The sequence below is a fragment of the Tupaia chinensis genome, unplaced genomic scaffold (assembly GCF_000334495.1).
Source record: "Tupaia chinensis unplaced genomic scaffold, TupChi_1.0 Scaffold000093_1, whole genome shotgun sequence".
Taxonomy (NCBI): Eukaryota; Metazoa; Chordata; class Mammalia; order Scandentia; family Tupaiidae; genus Tupaia; species Tupaia belangeri.
This window is the reverse complement of record NW_006159555.1, coordinates 9,235,423-9,256,601: the sequence shown is the minus strand read 5'-3', so window position 1 is coordinate 9,256,601 and position 21,179 is coordinate 9,235,423. Positions and strand designations below refer to the sequence as shown.

The 21,179-nt window shown below is 41.1% G+C and overlaps 1 protein-coding gene across 1 annotated transcript in view; it reads right to left on the bottom strand.

Annotated features, from left to right (window-relative positions):
- Positions 1-21,179, bottom strand: part of ACO1 (aconitase 1) — a 65,861-nt gene that overhangs the window by 7,050 nt on the left and 37,632 nt on the right. Inside the window, exons 5-17 of the mRNA XM_006143091.2 lie at positions 20,410-20,479; positions 20,096-20,279; positions 19,454-19,593; positions 17,240-17,411; positions 14,850-14,950; positions 13,608-13,724; positions 12,326-12,485; positions 10,829-10,964; positions 7,009-7,093; positions 6,041-6,197; positions 4,433-4,557; positions 2,787-2,891; positions 1,762-1,904 (exon numbers count right to left, since the gene is read on the bottom strand). Of these exons, the coding sequence (XP_006143153.1) occupies positions 1,762-1,904; positions 2,787-2,891; positions 4,433-4,557; positions 6,041-6,197; positions 7,009-7,093; positions 10,829-10,964; positions 12,326-12,485; positions 13,608-13,724; positions 14,850-14,950; positions 17,240-17,411; positions 19,454-19,593; positions 20,096-20,279; positions 20,410-20,479 (1,695 nt within the window). The remainder of the gene's footprint in view (positions 1-1,761; positions 1,905-2,786; positions 2,892-4,432; positions 4,558-6,040; positions 6,198-7,008; positions 7,094-10,828; positions 10,965-12,325; positions 12,486-13,607; positions 13,725-14,849; positions 14,951-17,239; positions 17,412-19,453; positions 19,594-20,095; positions 20,280-20,409; positions 20,480-21,179) is intronic.

The window sequence follows — 21,179 nt, the reverse complement described above, 5'->3', positions numbered from 1 at the left end:
AAACCAGAGAGTACCAAGCTTTACACAAGTTTATACTGTGTTTCTTCAACTTGATAACCAGGCTGCCTATTAAAGGACTGCGAGTGAATAGCATAGCTAGCATACAAATGCTGGACAAGGATAATGAACATCCCAGGTGGGAAAAGGTGAGGTGGTACCAGATTTCATCATGGATAATTCTACTCAGAACAGCATGCAATTTAAAACTCAGGAACTGTTTATTTACAGAATTTTTCATAAAAATGTTTAATATTTTTGGACTGTGGTTGATCTTATTGGGTAAGTAACTGAAAACATAGAAAGTGAAATTATGGATAAGAGGGACTATGGTATGTAATTTATTGAGGATGGTAGCCTATAAAGCTTGACGGAAGGTAAAATGTATTAAGTTAAAAATATGTAAGAATATGGGAGGCTCTGAGTTCACGTCTAGAGACCTCCTAAGTATTCCGGAAAACAGGTGACTGTGATGCAGAGTTGGCTGAAGCTGGGGGTGAAGCATAACATCAAAAATCCTGTTGAGTTTTTGTTTCTCTATCTCTGTCTTTCATGCTCAGGGAGGAATAAAATAAACTTTAAAAAAAATTAGAAAATGGGGACCAGCAGTTAGCGTAATGGCTATGTCGCTGGACTCCTACGTAGTCGACAGCGGTTCGTGTCCCGGACCCAGTGGCTTGAGACTTACGCTGGGCGTGTGTGCATGCGTGCCCAAGATCCTGAGAGGAGAATGGAGGAGAAGGGATTGTGGTGTGGCCATCCCCCCGGGGGGTGATTTCTTGCTTTCTGTCTCTCTCTGTCTTTCTGGCGAGTGCATGTGCCCTATAGCAAGAACCTCTCAAAAAACAAGAAAGAAAGAAAGAAAGAAAGAAAGAAAGAAAGAAAGAAAGAAAGAAAGAAAGAAAGAAAGAAAGAAAGAAATCACATGTCGGAACCACTGACCTCAGTATTGGTGAAATAGGTAACAGAAGATAACATTAGTATAACACCTGTGAATGGGGATGGGTAGATGGATAAGGAACTGCAAATGCACAGAGCAGTTTTTTGTGAAAACTTTATCTCTTGACCAGCACCCGGAAACACATGCCAGGCTGTACCAGAGCTGTGCGCCTCAAACACGAGAGGCTCTGCCACAGGCTAAGGCAGGGCTCTGTACTTTAACTCAGCCAACTTGGAGGCAGGGATGACAGCCCAGTCTACCAAGTACACGTGCTCAAAAGAAGGCCATTCTCAGGACCAGCAGATGGTGTAATGGTTATGTAGCTGGGCTCTCACATAGTCCACAGTGGTTCAAGTCCCAGACCCACTGGCTTAAAAAATTCATGCTGGGCACACATGCATATGTGCCCAAAATCCCGAGAGGAGAATGGAGAATGAATTGTGGTGTGGTCATCCCTCCTTGGGGGGTGATTTCTCACTTTGTCTCTCTCTTTCTCTCTCGTTTGCTCCCTGTCTCTCCAGCAAGTGCATGCATCCTATAGCAAAAATCTAATAAATAAATAAATAAATAAATAAATAAATAAATAAATAAATAAAAAAAGGAAGAAAAAAAATAAAAGAAATTAATTCTCTTGCTGGGATTCTTGTGCTGGTAGATCCCATATGCCTCTGCCAAGCAGCAAACAGAAAAAGCAACTGGTCTTCATACCCCAAGGTTCAGTGAAAAACCAAGAGCCTGATTCCAAAGAGACCACATGAAAAGAGAAATACTGGCCTCATTCACTCCATTTTTGTCTTAAGCTCTCCCTCCTCACTTATGCTTACCCTCTGTTAGTTAAGTAGCGAGCAGCAGGGCTGTTTCTTGCAATATTTCCAGCTGGTGAGATGTGGTCGGTTGTTACTGAGTCTCCCAAATTTAATAGCACATAGGCATCCACTATAGATTTAGGGGGCTGAAGCTCCACAGTCTAGCAAAGAATATAACAAGTCAGTGTTTTCCCAGGTGTTCTCAAACAGTTACCAGCTGAGTTTCAACAGCTGTGGTCCATGGACCTGAACCAGATGACAGTTCTACATCAATGCATGGAAATATCTAGTTTTCTGGGTTTTATCAGGGACACAGAAAAGTACGGTGAATTTACTCAAAACATTCATATCTCATTCTCAAAGAGAATACAAAGCATTGGCACTATCCTCTCAAAAGCAACAGGAAATGCAGTTGTAAACGACATTCTCCTGAATGCTGACTTCTACATCAGGAATCCTGATTTCTACTCCTTTTCTCACACGCCCCATTCTAAGGAGCTGGGACATCTTGGTCATCAGTTTTAGAGAAGATGTTGCTCAGTTTTAGGGGTGTAAGATTTAAATATGGCAGGACCTGAGAATGTTCTCCTGGAACAGTTTCTTTTTTTTTCAAACTGTTTAATTTTTTAAACCAGAGGCGCTGATTAAAGCTCCTTATACTGCACTGAGGCTATCTCCAGGTAGTACCTGATCACCAGGTGCCTCTGCAAAGCCAAGCCACACAAGAACCCTGGCCAGAGAAACTGTAAGCCCACTACAGCCGAACATTCCGGCCTCCCAAACTCTCCCAGCATTATTTGCTTGGGTTTGCAAAGGTTTTAATGAAAAGGGTAGTCAAAAAAAAAAAAAAAAAAAAAAAAAAGGGGGAGGGAAAAAAAGCAGATTTTTTTAGAACCAATAGTAAGCAGGGAAATGGGCGTAAAGAAATGGGGAGAAAAAAAAAAAAAAAAAAAAAAAAAAAAAGGAGATGAGTAAAAAAGCAGCTTTTTAAAGTAAAGAAAGCTTCTGAACAATATGTTTTATTAAAAAATAAAAAGTCATACCAGGTTTTCAAAGAATGGTGGTGATTTAATGTATGTAGATTTGGGATTCCAGAAATACAGCTTATCTGATGGGGCTGCTAAAGCATTCCAGCTTTCATTCACAGTCTGGGGGGGAGGGGAAGAAAAGAAAGACAGGTCTAATCACATTCAATTCTAGGAAGATTAATATACAAACACAAAACTACATTCAGTTAATTGAAAGATATTTTTATTCTAAAATGATATACAAAGAGTTCCTTGTGTGAAGACAGTGTCATGCTAGGTCACTTTTATACACATGGAACATGATGAGCTGCCTCTAGGATGGCTGGAATGACACTCCCTCCTCCCACTGCAGGATGCAAGTTCTCAGGTGACCCTCCCCCTGAGTGTGGGCTGGCCCCAGGGACTCATTTCCAAGGTTAGGTTGTAAAGAGACTCGGTCTTCCAACCCTACTGCCCTCTCTCTGGCTCTCTCTGGCAAACTCAAGTTCCTAGTTGGGAGCTGTGATGAAAGACCCATGTGGTGGGCAGTGGAGGAAGCCTCTAGCTAATAGCCAGCAAGAGACTGAGGACCTTAGTCCACCATTCAGTGAGGAATGTACCCCTCTGAACATTCACATGGGTGAGCTCAAGTGGATCCTCCTCTAGGACTATGGCCATGGGACATGACCTGACTGGATTCTGGTGAGGCTGAGGTGCCCCGTGAAGCTGCGCCCGGATTCTTGACTACAGAAACTGTGAGATAAGTATTTGTTGTTTCCACTACATATTGACAACTGATTGCACAGCAATAAGTAATTAATACATACACTTATAAATAACCTAGGAAGGAATCCAGATTGTACCAGTCTGGTACCATTGTCTATTCTAAATATTCTGGAAGGCAGGCTTTCAGATCACATGGACTCTGGCTAGCAAAGGACAGTTGTTATATATTAAAATTGGCTTCGGTTCTCTCCACAGGTCCATTTACTCAGTCCCTGGAGAAACACATTTGACCCAATGCCTGCCAAGTGCCCTAATGACATTTCCCTATGAGCAGCAGTTGTGGGGGGAGGGGTGTGTATACTGTATGAATATCACACCCATTTTACTCCTCAGACAGTTCTGTTCTCATTTCAAATCACCAGCCTCTACTGGAAGCCCTGGGATCAGCCTGACACAGGATGTAAGGAAAGGAATAATATCCAAGAATCTCAGAAAATGATATTAAGCCACATACATTTTTTTCCTATTTGTAAAATGCATAGAACGTTTTACTTATTTTAGCAGTTTCATGCTTCCTAACTGAGAAACTTTCTTTTTTTAAAGCAACCAAATAATGCGTTTGGAGAGGTACCTTCAACTGACTGACTCCACAGTGACATAATACAGTGGCATAATGGGTCCTTACCACAGACAACATACATCCCAGGTGTCAGAAAGGGGTGAAGTGAGGGGTGGAAAGCTGAACCTTAGCCTTTCTTCTTGAGGCTTGTCCAAATCTGGGAACATTTGGGGAGAGTGAGGTTTGTAAAAATGTGAGTCGTGGGGGAGAAATGACTGAGAACCACTCTCCTAGCTATCTAAAGCAATAAATGTTACTTTCTACAGTCTGTACTCCCATTAACCTCGAGGTCTGCAGCCAGGACACCAAGAGGTGGGAGGGCAGCGAGGAACCTCACCTCTATTTTCTGGTAGACCTCCTTAAACATCCCGGGGATGACGTACTGACGCTCCACCTCCTGGATTTCATCTCTAGTCGGCCAGATGTCTTTCAGAAATACCTGCTGTCCCTTTGCATTTACCCCTGGGGGAAAATGGGAAAATATCCCATTATTTTCATTACATGCAGTTGGTCTAAACTCTTCTTGTAGTTATGTCCTGTAAAGTCTGGGAGAACTCTAAATTAGCTAACAGTACAGCATCACCAACTCTTGGGGAATTATAGTGTTAGGGTCCTGAGAGTCTCTAGGCATATTTTCATCAATTAATCAATATACAATCTTGTTTTATGTGTACTTCCACTTACAGACACCTTATTTTATACTGTTAACTCATTGAAATGGGACTTACTGCCAACAGCACTATAATTCAGGCCTGAATGAAGCCTACCTAAATATAGGCATAGTCCTCTTGTGCTTAGAAACGCCAGAAAGCCCATCACCACTACACTCAGGATCCTTTTTTTTTTTTGGTGAGAGGTTTTTGCTCTAGGACATGTGTGCTCGCTAGAAAGAGAGACAGAGAGACAGAAAGCAAGAAACCATCCCCTCCCCAGGGTGGGGCCATGCCACAATCCCTTCTCCTCCATTCTCCTCTCAGAATCTTAGGCATGCACATACACGCGCCCGGTGTGAGTTTAAGCCACTGGCTCCGGAACTTGAACTGTGGTTGACTACATTGGAGTCCAGAGACATAGCCATTATTCCAACTGCTGGTCCCAAGGATCCATTTTAAATAGCCACCTTTTCACAAAAAACATAAACATACAAAAGACATGGCACTAAACAGACTGTGATACATTCTTGTTTATATTGGGTTATCTAGAAGGTCATGATGCATTTTTGCGCAGAAAAACACATCATGACTTTCCAGACAACCTGTAGTAAGGCAGGCAAAACAAGAAAGAAGAGCAGGCCTTGTTCAACCTCAGCATGGACCATGCATGTTGAGTGACTAGGTTTTCACCTCTCTGCACGTGTCTAATTTAATGACAGTAAACACACCTCAAATATTGATTTGAGGGTTAAAATATATTTTATTGAGTAGGCAAATGTGCAAATATAGGATCTACAAATAATGAGGCTCAACTGTGCCTCTGAAGTTATGACTTCCTAGAAGTAAATTTAAAGGATGTTCTTTTCATATTATCTCATCTGCTCAGAATGGACTGAGGAGGGTATAGCAAGCAAGAAGACCAGAGGAAAGGAGACAAAATATCGTTCTCCTAAATTTTGAGAATCTGAACTATCTGGAGTGCATTCTTAGAGAGTAGATATTAAAATGATGCCTCTAACTTGATTATATTGGGAGCTGGAAAGAAATGAACTGCAGAATAAACCAGAACAACAAGATCTCTTTTACTGTGGGCATTTACTTTCCTTTTGCCAATCCCTTACTCTCAGTAGATTCTTCTTCAATACTTCACTTACATCTTAGCTGTGTATTAGGGAACACACAGGTAAGCTGTGTCTTATCTGTGGAGTTTCTATACTTCATTTGTATTGGGAAAAACAACTTGCCTTCTATTTTACTAGAAAAAAATTACAGCCACCCTAACAAAATCTTACCCAATGGCTCTTTCTCAAAGTCGATCCTGATGGTCCCGGCAATTGCATATGCTATTACTAAGGGAGGGGAGGCTAAATAGTTGGCCCGAGTATTGGGGTGAACTCGACCCTCAAAATTCCTGTTCCCAGATAGTACTCCAACAGCTACAAGGTCTCCCTGTGAAAAGCGAGAGAAAAATCGAGAGAAAAATCAGGTCACAAAGAGAAGAGACTGCCTAGACTTCTTGCTTTAGACAGTTTGCAACAGTTTTCATATTACATGGATACAGCTCTTCAAGTTGCCCTTTCACTTGTTCTTCTCCTCCAAGGGAGAAGAGAACTCAGATGTATCCGTCTGGTCAAAAGAAAAGATACGTTCAGTGATTTCTGCCTATGAGAAAATAGGAGGTAGGTTAGAAGGTAACATCCAGGTTACTGTGGCCTGGGGCCTAAGAACAGGGGAAAGACCAAACGTTGATAGGTAGAAGAAGCTACAGTGACTTATTAGAATCTATGATTAAAGCAAAGTGAACCAAAATAATTTTAAGGTTACAAATTTTTTTAGGACAAATATTGAGCCAAAGCAATTTAGATTACTTGTGTGGATAGTTGTCTGACTCTGAACCACTTTTCAAATGGCCAATAACAATTTTGTAATCTTCTGTAGTCAAAACCACCATGCATTGAGCACTTGTTTGTGTACCAGGTAACTGTGCTGAGTGTTTTGTGCTCATCACCATCTTCATTCTTATAACTCTGTCAAATAGATACCATTATCCTATCCAACTGATAGTTACGGAAATTGAGGCACAACAGGTTCATTTGCTCAAGGTTACATAGTTACTAGCTTTGGTGCAACTCTTCAAAGACCATACTCTTAACCACACTGCCTCCTCCTATGAACCTTCTTAAAATTACCAGCATGTTTGTCATACATTATGTGAAAAGAAATGATAGCTCTGAAGCCTTACAGGCTCTTGTGTAATTACCTTTGTGATGGCTTCCACCACAGGTTCAGGCAAGGGCCCACTGTTGCCAATGCAGGTCATGCAGCCATAGCCTACCACATCAAACCTAGGGGCCAACAGGAAGCACAAGAAAAACAGTAACTCTCAGTGAGCTTTCCTGCTGCGAACAGTCTGGAGACCACTGGTCAAAAAGGAATCACAGTGCACCATGTTAGTTTCATATAGGACTATTTCTTTTTCTTTCCTTTGAGAGAGAAATAAATGTGTACAAGTACATGCGCATGCAGGAGACAGAGGGGAAGAGAGGTAGTAAAAGAGGTAGGCATTTTTGATAGAGTCTTGCCATGTCATGATCCTCCCGCCTAGTCCCCCAGTTAGTTTGAACCACCCACATGTGCTACCACATCCAACATGTTTACATGGGGCCAGGAACCACGTGACCTCAGTCTGTACCGCAGCACCCTACTTGTGCCACTATGGCTGAGTCAGTGTGCTATTCCTGTAAGACTTTTACTCTTGAGGGTCTATGGATACAGAATATGTATTCTATATCAAAAGAATATGTAAGAAGAACATTATTCATATTTTTCACTTAATGAAAGGAGTCAAGGACCAGTCAGTAACACGATGGTTAAAGTAGCTGGATCCCACATGGCCACCTACCTAGTTCAAGTCCCAGATTCAGCAGTGTGTATGTGTGTGCTTAAAATCCTAAACAGAGGGAGAAATAAAAGAGAAGGGACTGCGGCATGACCATTCCCCATGGCTGCTCACCAAGTCCAGGACTTGAACCTCGGCTGACTATGTGGGAGTCCAGTGACATAACCATTACGCCATCTGCTAGTCCCTCCCCTGCAAAAAATATTTTAAAGAGTCAAATTGAATGGTCTAGAATTTGTAAAAGGTGAAATCTGATATGCCTTTAATGTCTCCATTCACTACTATTATTGTATAATCCCACTGATTTTTGGATTTTATGAGGTACAGAAATAAATTATATGTCATCCAAATTAGAAATAATATGGAGATGGAGAAACTGTATTCGGCAACTAATAACTAATTTTCTTCAAGGAATGATAATATTTTTAGCCACGCCTAGAGGTAGACTCTCAGATGCAGGTAACTGTAACCCACAGCATAACTCTCTCAGTGCAGCTGAGAAGAGATGCCCCCTCCTCCAGGAGGGTGTAGCATCACATCAGAGCACAGGTTCCATTTCAGCCCCTGCTCTGCCCTTAGAGGGCACTCCTGTATCATGAACAACTAGCACAACTGCACAGAGGGTCTTCTTCAGTTGGAATGTAAGGGTTTAATTCTACCTACTACCTGATAAAAGACTATGCACTTAGATGCCATCAGATAAGCTCACATCTGTCACAAGGGGACATAGCAAAATACATGAGGAATAAAATGCAACAAAAGCAACAGCGTAAGAGAAAACTATTCCTCACCCAAGCTGAGACAGATAAGGCATAACTCCGCTTTCTCGAAGGTAGTAGGTGACCACACCACTTCCAGGAGACAAGCTAGTTTTGATGTATGGTTTCACATTCAGACCAGCCTCCACAGCTTTCTTTGCTAACAGTCCTGCAAAATGGTAAACACAGACATAGTGTGGGTGGCTGTCTGATCTAGGTGCCAGGGACACTTCGGGAAAGGGTCTGATTTTCAGTCTGCATTTCCTGCCTCCTCCTGACAGAGCCCACTTCATGGCGGCACTTTCTGCCATTTTTGCTGCTGAACAGAAAACCAAATGCTCAATGGTCTAAAGTTGTTAACCTGTATGTAGCAAACACAAAATTAGGCAAGGCAATGAAAAAAAAGAGATGTGAATACCTTTTTTTAAAAGAGATAAACCTAAAACCATGTAGGAGTATATTACAAAGTAAGTTTTTAACTTTTGGAGGGAAACTGATTTTTCTACTTCTATTTGACTTAGATGAAAATTATAATCGGAGAGGCCCTTTCTGAGAGTGTATCAACTGTGTGCTGCTGTTGAGAAATGGTCTGCCCAGAAGCAAAGATCTAGATTACAATGTTTCTTTCTTTCTTTCTTTTTAATGTCTATTTATTTGTTTTTCCATAAGTGACAGAGACAGACAGAGAGACACAGAGACAGAGACAGCACCCTCGATAAAGTCTTCATACCATGGTGTATTTACCTTTGTGATGCCTTCCACCACAGGTTCAGGCAAGGCCCCACTGTTGCCAATGCAGGTCATGCAGCCATAGCCTACCACATCAAACCTAGGGGCCAACAGGAAGCACAAGAAAAACAGTAACTCTCAGTGAGCTTTCCTGCTGCGAACAGTCTGGAGACCACTGGTCAAAAAGGAATCACAGTGCACCACGTTAGTTTCATATAGGACTATTTCTTTTTCTTTCCTTTGAGAGAGAAATAAATGTGTACAAGTACATGCGCATGCAGGAGACAGAGGGGAAGAGAGGTAGTAAAAGAGGTAGGCATTTTTGATAGAGTCTTGCCATGTCATGATCCTCCCGCCTAGTCCCCCAGTTAGTTTGAACCACCCACATGTGCTACCACATCCAACATGTTTACATGGGGCCAGGAACCACGTGACCTCAGTCTGTACCGCAGCACCCTACTTGTGCCACTATGGCTGAGTCAGTGTGCTATTCCTGTAAGACTTTTACTCTTGAGGGTCTATGGATACAGAATATGTATTCTATATCAAAAGAATATGTAAGAAGAACATTATTCATATTTTTCACTTAATGAAAGGAGTCAAGGACCAGTCAGTAACACGATGGTTAAAGTAGCTGGATCCCACATGGCCACCTACCTAGTTCAAGTCCCAGATTCAGCAGTGTGTATGTGTGTGCTTAAAATCCTAAACAGAGGGAGAAATAAAAGAGAAGGGACTGCGGCATGACCATTCCCCATGGCTGCTTTCTCATTTTCTCTCTCTCTCTCCCCCCTCAGTGAGCGCATTTACCCTCTGGTAAAATTAAAAGAAAAAAAAAATTTTTTGAGAGATTTTTGCTATAGGATGTGTGTGCTCACTGGAGAGATAGAGACAGAGAGACAGAAAGTGAGAAATCACCGACCCCCGCACAGGGGAGGTGACGATACCACAATCCCTTCTCCTCCACTCTCCTCTAGGGATTTTGGACACGCATGCACAGTGTGAGTTTTTGGCCACCAAGTCCAGGACTTGAACCTCGGCTGACTATGTGGGAGTCCAGTGACGTAACCATTACGCCATCTGCTAGTCCCTCCCCTGCAAAAAATATTTTAAAGAGTCAAATTGAATGGTCTAGAATTTGTAAAAGGTGAAATCTGATATGCCTTTAATGTCTCCATTCACTACTATTATTGTATAATCCCACTGATTTTTGGATTTTATGAGGTACAGAAATAAATTATATGTCATCCAAATTAGAAATAATATGGAGATGGAGAAACTGTATTCGGCAACTAATAACTAATTTTCTTCAAGGAATGATAATATTTTTAGCCACGCCTAGAGGTAGACTCTCAGATGCAGGTAACTGTAACCCACAGCATAACTCTCTCAGTGCAGCTGAGAAGAGATGCCCCCTCCTCCAGGAGGGTGTAGCATCACATCAGAGCACAGGTTCCATTTCAGCCCCTGCTCTGCCCTTAGAGGGCACTCCTGTATCATGAACAACTAGCACAACTGCACAGAGGGTCTTCTTCCGTTGGAATGTAAGGGTTTAATTCTACCTACTACCTGATAAAAGACTATGCACTTAGATGCCATCAGATAAGCTCACATCTGTCACAAGGGGACATAGCAAAATACATGAGGAATAAAATGCAACAAAAGCAACAGCGTAAGAGAAAACTATTCCTCACCCAAGCTGAGACAGATAAGGCATAACTCCGCTTTCTCGAAGGTAGTAGGTGACCACACCACTTCCAGGAGACAAGCTAGTTTTGATGTATGGTTTCACATTCAGACCAGCCTCCACAGCTTTCTTTGCTAACAGTCCTGCAAAATGGTAAACACAGACATAGTGTGGGTGGCTGTCTGATCTAGGTGCCAGGGACACTTCGGGAAAGGGTCTGATTTTCAGTCTGCATTTCCTGCCTCCTCCTGACAGAGCCCACTTCATGGCAGCACTTTCTGCCATTTTTGCTGCTGAACAGAAAACCAAATGCTCAATGGTCTAAAGTTGTTAACCTGTATGTAGCAAACACAAAATTAGGCAAGGCAATGAAAAAAAAGAGATGTGAATACCTTTTTTTAAAAGAGATAAACCTAAAACCATGTAGGAGTATATTACAAAGTAAGTTTTTAACTTTTGGAGGGAAACTGATTTTTCTACTTCTATTTGACTTAGATGAAAATTATAATCGGAGAGGCCCTTTCTGAGAGTGTATCAACTGTGTGCTGCTGTTGAGAAATGGTCTGCCCAGAAGCAAAGATCTAGATTACAATGTTTCTTTCTTTCTTTCTTTTTAATGTCTATTTATTTGTTTTTCCATAAGTGACAGAGACAGACAGAGAGACACAGAGACAGAGACAGCACCCTCGATAAAGTCTTCATACCATGATCCATACCCAGCCTCAGTCAGCCCTGGCCCATAAAGTAGATCTAAAGATCTTGGGCCTGGCTTTGAGCAAATATAGAGACTGTGACTGGAACACTGGGTGCTCTGTCTTAGGAATTACCATGAAAGCAGAAAAGAAACAAGGAGCAGGGGTGAGGGCGTAAAGGGACAAAAAGCTACAGCCAGCTGGTGACTTGTGTTAAGAAAACTGCTTTGCCTTAGACAAGTAAGCTTAGGTAGCAACAGAAGAACTCAGACTAAGAATATTTGCCTTTGCCTACAAAGAAAAACCTGTTGATACTGCCTGGTCTATGGACACAAAATCTGGTGATGGTCAAAAATTTGGAAACGAAAGTGACCTTCTATTATTACTGTGCATGTAAATATTAACTGCTTGACCAGAATTGTATAACAAGTCAGGTATAGCAAGTTTTATCAACCAGTGCCCTGTGCCCTAAACCAGGGGTACTTGCCAGTGTATCTCAGAAAGTACCAAATTCCACTGGTCAAAAGTCGGACAGACTATACAGATTCTAGGCTTTATCAGAGAGTCTGTTTCCTTTGCTTTTGTTTACTTAGTTTTTTGTTAATTCTAAAAAGAAGGATTATTATGCATTATGCATTCTATTTTAAATGCTTTGGATGCTGTTTACTGTGTAGATACTTCTGGGCCAAGAATTCTTACATCTGAAAAAAGATTCAGGAACTACATCTAGAAATCATTTAAGACCCGGGTCATGTCATGTAAGAGTTCCACCTATGCACCTCCAAGACAAGTACAGATTCAAATGCACTTACCTGCTCCCAACATCACAGATGGATTACTGGTGTTTGTGCAGCTAGTAATGGCAGCGATTACCACAGAACCATGAGCAAGAGTGAATTCACTATTATTATACGTAAACATACTGTGGTCATTATGATGGTCGGGAGCAACCTGGAATCCTTTAAATCCTTGCTACGGAAAGAAGACGAAAAGATCTATGTATACATATACATATATATCTTACATTAGAAAAAAGGTCAAAACTTTTCACTAAGGAAGGAATAATATTTTGATGACTAGTTTAAAGGCTGATTTTTAACATAAACATCTCTGCAAGTTATCTCTAAAATAATTCTAAAAAATTAAACTTCTCTTACTCTTTAAAATCTTTACAAAAGGCCATCGTGATTTTTTGAATCTTTCTTACCTGAAATAAACAACAATTAGTTCCCCCCTCAAAAATTATAATGCTAAAACTACAAACTTAGTTCAAAGTTAGTCTAAATAGAACTCAGTGACATTAGTGTGCAGCTGAATAAGTTCAGAATGAACAAGGTTACTGATTCTAACCTCATGACATTTTTTAAAAGGTGCCATTTTGACCAGATTCAACTAATCATGATCAGTAATGCAAACAGAGCACAGCTGAACATTTGGTATAATGCTGGTGTCACTGACAAAATCCATCACACATCATAATTATTCATTTGGGAAATGTTCACCAAAGTCTACTGTGTACAGGATGTACTCCTCAGTACTCCATGGGACACTAAGGTGATGCTGACACAAACCCCATTCTCACACATATATTCCAGTAAAAGAAAATCACATGCAAACAAAGTATCACTGATGTAAGTTAAAGAATATGGAATGCTGTCAAAGGGTTTTAGACACACTGCCCCGAAGTTTCAAGTGAAGAAAAGATGACTTTCTGCTGTGCGATTCTGAGGCCGCACTGCAGAAGAGCTGGTATGTGAACTAAGTCTTACAAAGTTGAGGGAGCAGAACCTGATTAGATGGGCAAAAGATAGGCAGACAGGTAGTGGCAGGAGCAAAAGTCACTGGCCAATAATGTGGTGTCAGGAGAAAAGTAGTTGAGCTTAAAAATGTGCACTGAGTTGTATTTACCAACCATGGTATGCTTCAAGGAAGCTGCTTGGCCCCTAGCTAAAAGTGGGCCATTGAGGACTTTAGAATGGAGGAGAAATACTTTCAGCATTAGGCTTCAAGGGGTCATCACTGAGTAGGGTGATCACTGAGTGGGGTGAATATCCAGCACTGAGTAGAGTCACCTCCTTTCTCCCAGGCCCCTACCTTGGCTCCAAGACAGCTGTCAAAGTCCTTTTTCATGTCAGATACAGCAACTTTGTCCTGAGGCCTTTTAGGTCCACTGCAGCAAGGTACTACTGTTTTCAAATCTAATTCCACAACCTGGTCACCCAAAAGAAAAGGAATTACAGAATTTGCTTTATACCCATGGAGAAGAAACACGAGGCACGAAGGCATGCCACAAAAATAAACATCAGAACAATAAAAATAAACAAGCAAGCAAAACTACACATTCAAACACAAAGAAGATAATGTTCAAATTAATACTTCAGTGATTAATTCTCCAAGAACAAGATGGGCACTTAAAGGCTAGCCCCACAACCTAGTAGTTCAGGGAGCCAGATCCTGTATGGACAGTCAGTTTGAATTCCAGCCTGGAAGGCTTGAAAAATACGCTGAACACATGTGTGAGCATGCCTAGAATCTGAATGGGATGAAGAAATGGAGAAGGGATTGTGACATGACCGTGACCCATCAGGGGGTGCTCTCTCCCTCTCCCTTTGTTTCTTTCTGGTGAGCACATGTACTCTTTGGTAATTATTAACAAAAGAGAGAGAAAAAAAAAAGGGCACTCAAGTGGCACAGTCAGGCCCACATCTTGCTATCTTAGGAAGCAGCTCATTCATGTTTTCTATTGCCTAAGTTGATTCAGATGGGTTTTCTATTAAAATGATACATGAAGGTGATGTAAGGAATGCAGCCATTATATCATTAGTCCCAGGAAACAAGCCTTCATTTAATTGAATACTTCTTCCCCTCAAGTTAGTATGAAACAAAACAAGGGCCCGAATGTAGTTTACCCTACAATCTTGGTTGTTTAGAAAAATGTGGATTCAGTTTGCACTTTAGAAAGTAAGTCATTGAATAAAAAGAACTAATTAATATATTCACACCTCCATTTCTTTTATTTGTTTGTAATAACGATAGGCTTGGGTTTTAAATAGGTCTAGTTTCTCTAATAACAGTTTTCAACAGTGTCCCACATAAGAGGTATGAATCAATGATTAAAAAAAAATGCACACTCAACATGCAGTAAGCCTTAGGAATGTAAGAAGTTATTTTGTTATGTTGACAATTTTCTTATCCTTGTGATTTTTCAGCATTTAACACTCTGTTCTCCTGCAATGACATGGCAAATGTCACGACATTCCACAAGTGCGCCTCTCCAAGGAAAAACAAATTCAACTAAAACAGCAGCCTTGAGGAAGGAGGAGGGTGCTCTCTTACCTGGGTAAAGTCTGGGTCTTGAGAGGAGTCGCTAAAGTCTCGAAACATTCCTACAGCCTGAAGATACTTTTTAATGTGCTTTACTTTTTTTTCATCGCGACCTAAATAAGTTAAGGAGTAATAAGTAACCTATGTTAGTATTTCCTGCTAAAGACTGAAAGTAATCCTTCCATCATCAGTCTTCGGGAGTAATATGCATTTCACTTACACACCAACACCTCTGTGGATATTTCTGCTTTCAGGTAATAGTTTGACTCTCTAACTGGTGCTGTCTTTCATCAGGGGTCATTAACTGATCTGCTGTTCCTATCAAAGTGACTATTTTTAGGAAGAGCTCTCATTCTATCCATTGATACTCTTTCTCTTCTTGGTTATGACCTTTAATAAGGTGGGTCCTAGTCTGCGCTAATAGTCAAAGCACACCTATGCACCTACCTTCAACTGGCTTGAAAGACTCTTAGCATTCTACATTATTACCGTTAAAATAATAACCCGCCCCACCTCTCCCACAACCATCAGCTATTAGGCACTTTTTTGTGTGTCCGGCACCATGTGATAAGTGTTTCAAATGTATTACTTTAACCTCTAATCCTTTATCATGACCCTATGAGATAAGTACTATTATTATTCTCATTTCTAGATGAGGAAATGGTGTGTCAAGATTAAATTACTTTCCCATGGAACTCAGCCAGTAAACGGCTGAAGCAGGATCCAAACCCAATTTTTACTTCAAAGTCCAAAGTCAGCTCACAATGCTGTGTCACCAGGAATATAGTCCTGAATCCTTTCCTACTTAACTCTTATCAAGATCCTGGTGTAGGAGATAATATTTACGATGTATACCCAATGGCTATGCAACCCATCCATTTCTCTGACAGCTAAATGAGACTAAAAGCTTGATTCCTGGATCCATCATAGATGAGAATTTTTTGTTTGTCTCAGTCTAACTGAATTGTAAAGGCCATCAGCTTTCACAGGGACCTCATAAAAGACACTGAGCTTTGTTAACATGTCTATCAGGACCTGTTGTTGAGCTCCACTATATCCCATGCCTCTTCATGAAGGTCAATGGGAGACATTTCTTTCAGAGTTTACTAGAAGAAAGGATTATACTCTTCTGAAGCAATATGTTTCAATTAAATAGATGATACAAATCTGGTACAAGAACACCAAGAAGTTTTGTGGCCACTTCCAGCAGCCAAGAAACTAATCTTACCTCTGACTATTTTTGGCAGCTTTTTTCCCTTTCCCAGGCCCACCATTCCTTCCCTTCTCTAGGGTGGTTCCTTCGACTGTTAATATTTATTCTGTTCTTTTACCTCTATATCTTTCCGTTTCAAATCCTTTACAGGAAAATGACATATGAATAAATTTTAATCTGGTTATATCTAATAAGTTTTCTAAAAATAGGTCTTCCAGATTAATTTCCCCAGGCTATGGGAGACCTGGATTTTTTTTGGAGTCTCCACAATTCTCATGAAATCTGTCTCATGGCTCATCCTCTTACTTCACTCAGATATCTCTTCAAATTGCACCTGCAGGAGCCCTTCACAGATCTTCCTGTATCTAAAAAGCTCTCGGGGTACTCTAATTGCCCTGTTTTCTTTCAGTATCACACTCACTACTTCCTTGTCCCCTACCTGTCTCTCTGGCTGGACTATAAGCTATCCGAGGGCAGGGACTTTATCTATCTTGTTCACTGCTCCATCTCTGGGATGTAGACCATACATTGATAAATATTAAATGAATGAGTGAATAAAGTTTTGAGAAATTGGGGGGAGGCCTTTCTCAAAGTTAAAAATCAAATTTCTAAACAAAAATATACAGAGTTAAGATCTGTCAACATTTCAAAATGCCTTCCTATGCAGGCTTTCATTTTGCCTCGTGAACAATCCTGAGAGCCCTGCAGAGTGCTGTCCATGTTTAGAACTGGGCAGCTGCAGGTGTGGATTCTGGCTCAGCTATTTATTAGCCTTGGATAATAACATCCCTTTGATCCCCAGTTTTCTCTCCTATTAATTAATTAACCAATCTATTTAACCTATGGATCTGTGAAGAGGAGGATGGCAAATGCATTCTAAGTGCCTGGGATACAGCAGATACCCCACAGACAGTAGGTACCATTATTGAGATCACTTCTTTAATGTTAAAAAAAACTTGTTATAGAAAACCATTAGAAATATCCAAGCTATCATAGTACCTGAACTCTTTCTACTGTACAGACCATCTTCATCTCAAACCTCTTTAAATCCCAACACCCCCTCTGACTCCATAAAGAGTGAAAAAAATAAAAAAGATGTAACCCAGTGCATTCTGTGGAGCAGAGGTGGAGCCTCGGTGTTCTGTGAGACTGTATAAAGAGCCCTCTGCTTTCCTGGCCCTTTACTTACCTGTCTGCACCAGGTACTTGATACTAACTTCATCGACTGGGAAAAAGGCAGCAGTTGCTCCATACTCTGGACACATGTTGGCAATTGTAGCTCGGTCCGCGATGGACAACTGGGCAACTCCTGGCCCAAAGAACTCAACAAATTTTCCCACTACACCAACTTGACGGAGGTGCTAAGCAGCAGAAATGATAGAAAAGTTTGAGACTTGATAGCCCATGTTAAAAATGCAGAACTATCACTTTGCAATTCTTATAAACTAGCCTGTGAGAAAACAAAAGCAATATAGTAGCCCAACGTATTTTAGATTACTTTTAAAAAATAAAACTGAAGCATTTAACACAGCTAAATGCATCACGGTATCCTGGATTGATTGGCTCTCGGAACAGGAAAGGAACACTAACATAAAACCAGTGAAGTCTCTCGATAAGAGCACCATAACAATGTTAACTTCTTCGTTTTGTTAAATGTGCTGTGGATGTTACCTTTAGGGAAAGGTAGGGAAAAGATACTAGAACTCTGCACACCAACTTGCCTATAAATCTTCAGTTTATGTTGAAATAGTTTTTATTTAAAAAGAGAAAAAGCATGCTCAAAACATCAAAACAATAAGAACAGTTTTCAAAATAAATACACATATACTCACTCTAATGAGATCACTAGAAGTGTCAGAAAGTGCTAAATATTAAATTCTGTCCACCTAAATTAAGTGTTACTTGTTCCAGTTGAGTAAGCAAACGACTTGTTTTCACACTTACAATGAACATAACCCATGCTATAGGTGTTAAGTCTGAGGTAATCAAATGGTCTATACAGTCTGACTCCCTGTATTTTTTCCATATACACCATCAGCCGGGGTGTGAGGCCCTGGTGACTGACTCAGCCCTACATGAAGCCAGTTTCATGAACTGAGAATAACCACAGGACAGGCTCTTTTGGGTATATGGGATTCTGCCTACCTTCGTAGGCCAGTCTCCTATAATTCCACATCTGAACAACAGTGTAAAAACACTTGAGATAAACTACAGTGTTTCAACAAATCCAACACCAAATTCCACAGAGATTAAATCAAAGGTAAACTTTTTTTGGTTTTAAATAGTATTGTATCCACGCAAAAGACTCCAGGTCTCCAAACTACGCAACTAACAAAAATTATATTTGTAATAATAATAATAAAATAAATCAGTTTTCCGAAAGTCTTCCAAAATGAAACAGCTTTCTTTTTGTAAAGCCAGCAAATCACACAATATACAATTTCCTCTAAGAGCTAAATTAAAAAATGGTTATTTTTCACTTTGGAAAAACATCTGTCACAAGCATAATTTACAAAGATGAGAATAAAAAAAAGCCAAACATTGTTTTTTTTTTTTGTGAGAGGTTTTTGCTATAGGGCGCGTGCGCTCGCCAGACAGACAGAGACAGAGAGATAGAAAGCAGGAAATCACCCCCCAGGGGGGATGGCCACGCCACAATCCCTTCTCCTCCATTCTCCTCTTGGGATCTTGGGCACGTACGCACACGCGCCCGGCGTGAGTTTAAGCCACCGGGTCCGGGACTCGAACCACGGTCGACTACGTGGGAGTCCAGCAACATAGCCATTACGCTAACTGCTGGTCCCAAGCCAAACATTGTTCATGGAACCAATTTGTTACTTACATATAAAGAAGAGCCATGTGGGAAAATGTTGCAAATGTACATGCATGGAAATGATAGGATGTGTGGTTATTTCTAGGACAGTGATTAGTTCTAGAAATTAGGAGGGGTGGCTTTAGTGATAAATATCACACATTATTTCTTTAGAAACATAGAAAGTGCTGAAGCCATTGTGGCAAAATGTTAGCATCTATTAAGTTGTCTGGGAAAGTCATGACATATTTTCTATTTTTTTCTATGCAAAAATGTGTCATGACTTTTCTAATGACCCAATATTAAATCTAGGTGGTGGGCAAATGGAAATTATTTTCATTTCTGTGTATTTGAAAAATTTCATAACTTAAAAAGATGTAAGATAAAAATTTTTGTAGTGACAGAAGTGTAAAATAAAATTAATATAAACTTAATCACAGAATACTCCCCTTATTTCATCTCCTTTTCAAATCATCAAGCTATTTTAGTTTCTTAGCATTTCTAGAGCACATAGAAACCAAGAGCAACTCCTTCCCTCCTTGTTTGCCACTGTGACTTTCCGAGACCATAAAGGAGGCAGCATTTGGTTACCTTGGTGATGGTGAGCACGATGTCAGTGGATGTTACCAGAGGGTGGGGCTTTCCTATCAGCCGGTAGCCAATCACCTGGGGAAGCACCATGCTGATGGGCTGCCCCAGCATGACAGCTTCTGCTTCAATGCCACCCACACCTGCAAGAAACAGCATGATCAGAATTACGCTCTCGTTATTCCTTACTATATCCCTCAGGCATTAAGTCAGTGTTATTAACAGGCAATAAACCCAGTTATAATGTTAACGGGTACAGAGTTATGGCCCTATAAAGAACAGTTATTCTTTCTCTATTTCTCTACAATAAATGTTTAGCAAATGTTTCTCAAAGTGTGTAAAAATGTGAGCCACACCCAGTGGTGAGCATGGTGCAGGAGACTGATTGTCAAACATACACTTCAGATGTCTGTATTATACTTGATGTTTCTAGGCCCTTTATTCCAGTCCAAATCTAATTACTGAATGCCTAGTAGGTACAAAGTACTCTTCTGGGCACTGGAAGTACAGCTGTGAACAAAGAGCCCTCTCTGACACCTGTAATGATGTAAACACGCTGCTTTGGTGCAATGGCACCAAAGTGGGTTACAGTACATGTCCTGGGACAGCATAGAAGGAGCAGAAAGAAACTGGGAGAACACTCACCCCAACCAAGAACACCCAGACCATCAATCATGGTGGTGTGCGAATCCGTGCCCACAAGGCTGTCTGGGTAATAATAGTCATCCTGATCAAATACCACTCTTGCCAAATATTCCAGATTCACCTGGTGGATGATTCCTGAGCCAGGGGGGATGATCCGCATGTTGTGAAAAGCCTGAGAACCCCACTAGGGTTGACAAATGGAAAGAATACTATGAATACCTGACATACTTTTACTCAGCCCACCTCCTTGGCACCTCTCCGATGGACCCCACATACACAGAAAATAAAGCAATGGAACCAAACGTTGCCCATACCTTTAAAAATTCAAATCGTTCTCTGTTTCTTTCAAATTCCAGGTCTTGATTCTTCTGTAAACTGTCTGCCCTGCCAGAGAGAAAAACTAGATGTATAAATTTTGAGGCTTAAAATGTTACTGGCTAGGACTAGCAGATGGTATAATGGTTACATCGTTGGACGCCCACATTGTCAATCATGGTTCAAGTCCTGGATCTGGTGGCTTAAAATTCATACCAGATGCATATGTATGAGTGCCCAAAATACCAAGAGGAGACTGAAAAACAATGGACTGCGGTGTGGCCATCCTCCATGGGGGGTGATTTCTTTCTCATTTTCTGTCTGTCTCTGTCTCTCCAGTGAGTGCATGTGCCCTATAGTAAAAATCTCTCAGGACCAGCAGTTGGCATCATGGCTATGTTGCTGGACTCCCATGTAGTTGACCACGGTTCAAGTCCTGGACCCGGTGGCTTAAACTCATGCAGGGCACATGTGTGTATGTGCTCAAGATTCCAAGAGGAGAAGGGAGAAGGGATTGTGGCATGGCCATCCCCCCGGGGGATGATTTCTGGATTTCTGTCTCTCTCTGTCTTTCTGGCGAGTACACAAGCCCTATAACAAAAACCTCTCGGGAACCAGCAGTTAGTGTAATGGCTATGTCGCTGGACTCCCACGTAGTCGACCGCGGTTCGTGTCCCGGACCCGGTGGCTTAAAAAAACTCACGCCGGGCGCGTGTGCGTGCGTGCCCAAGATCCCGAGAGGAGAATGGAGGAGAAGGGATTGCGGCGT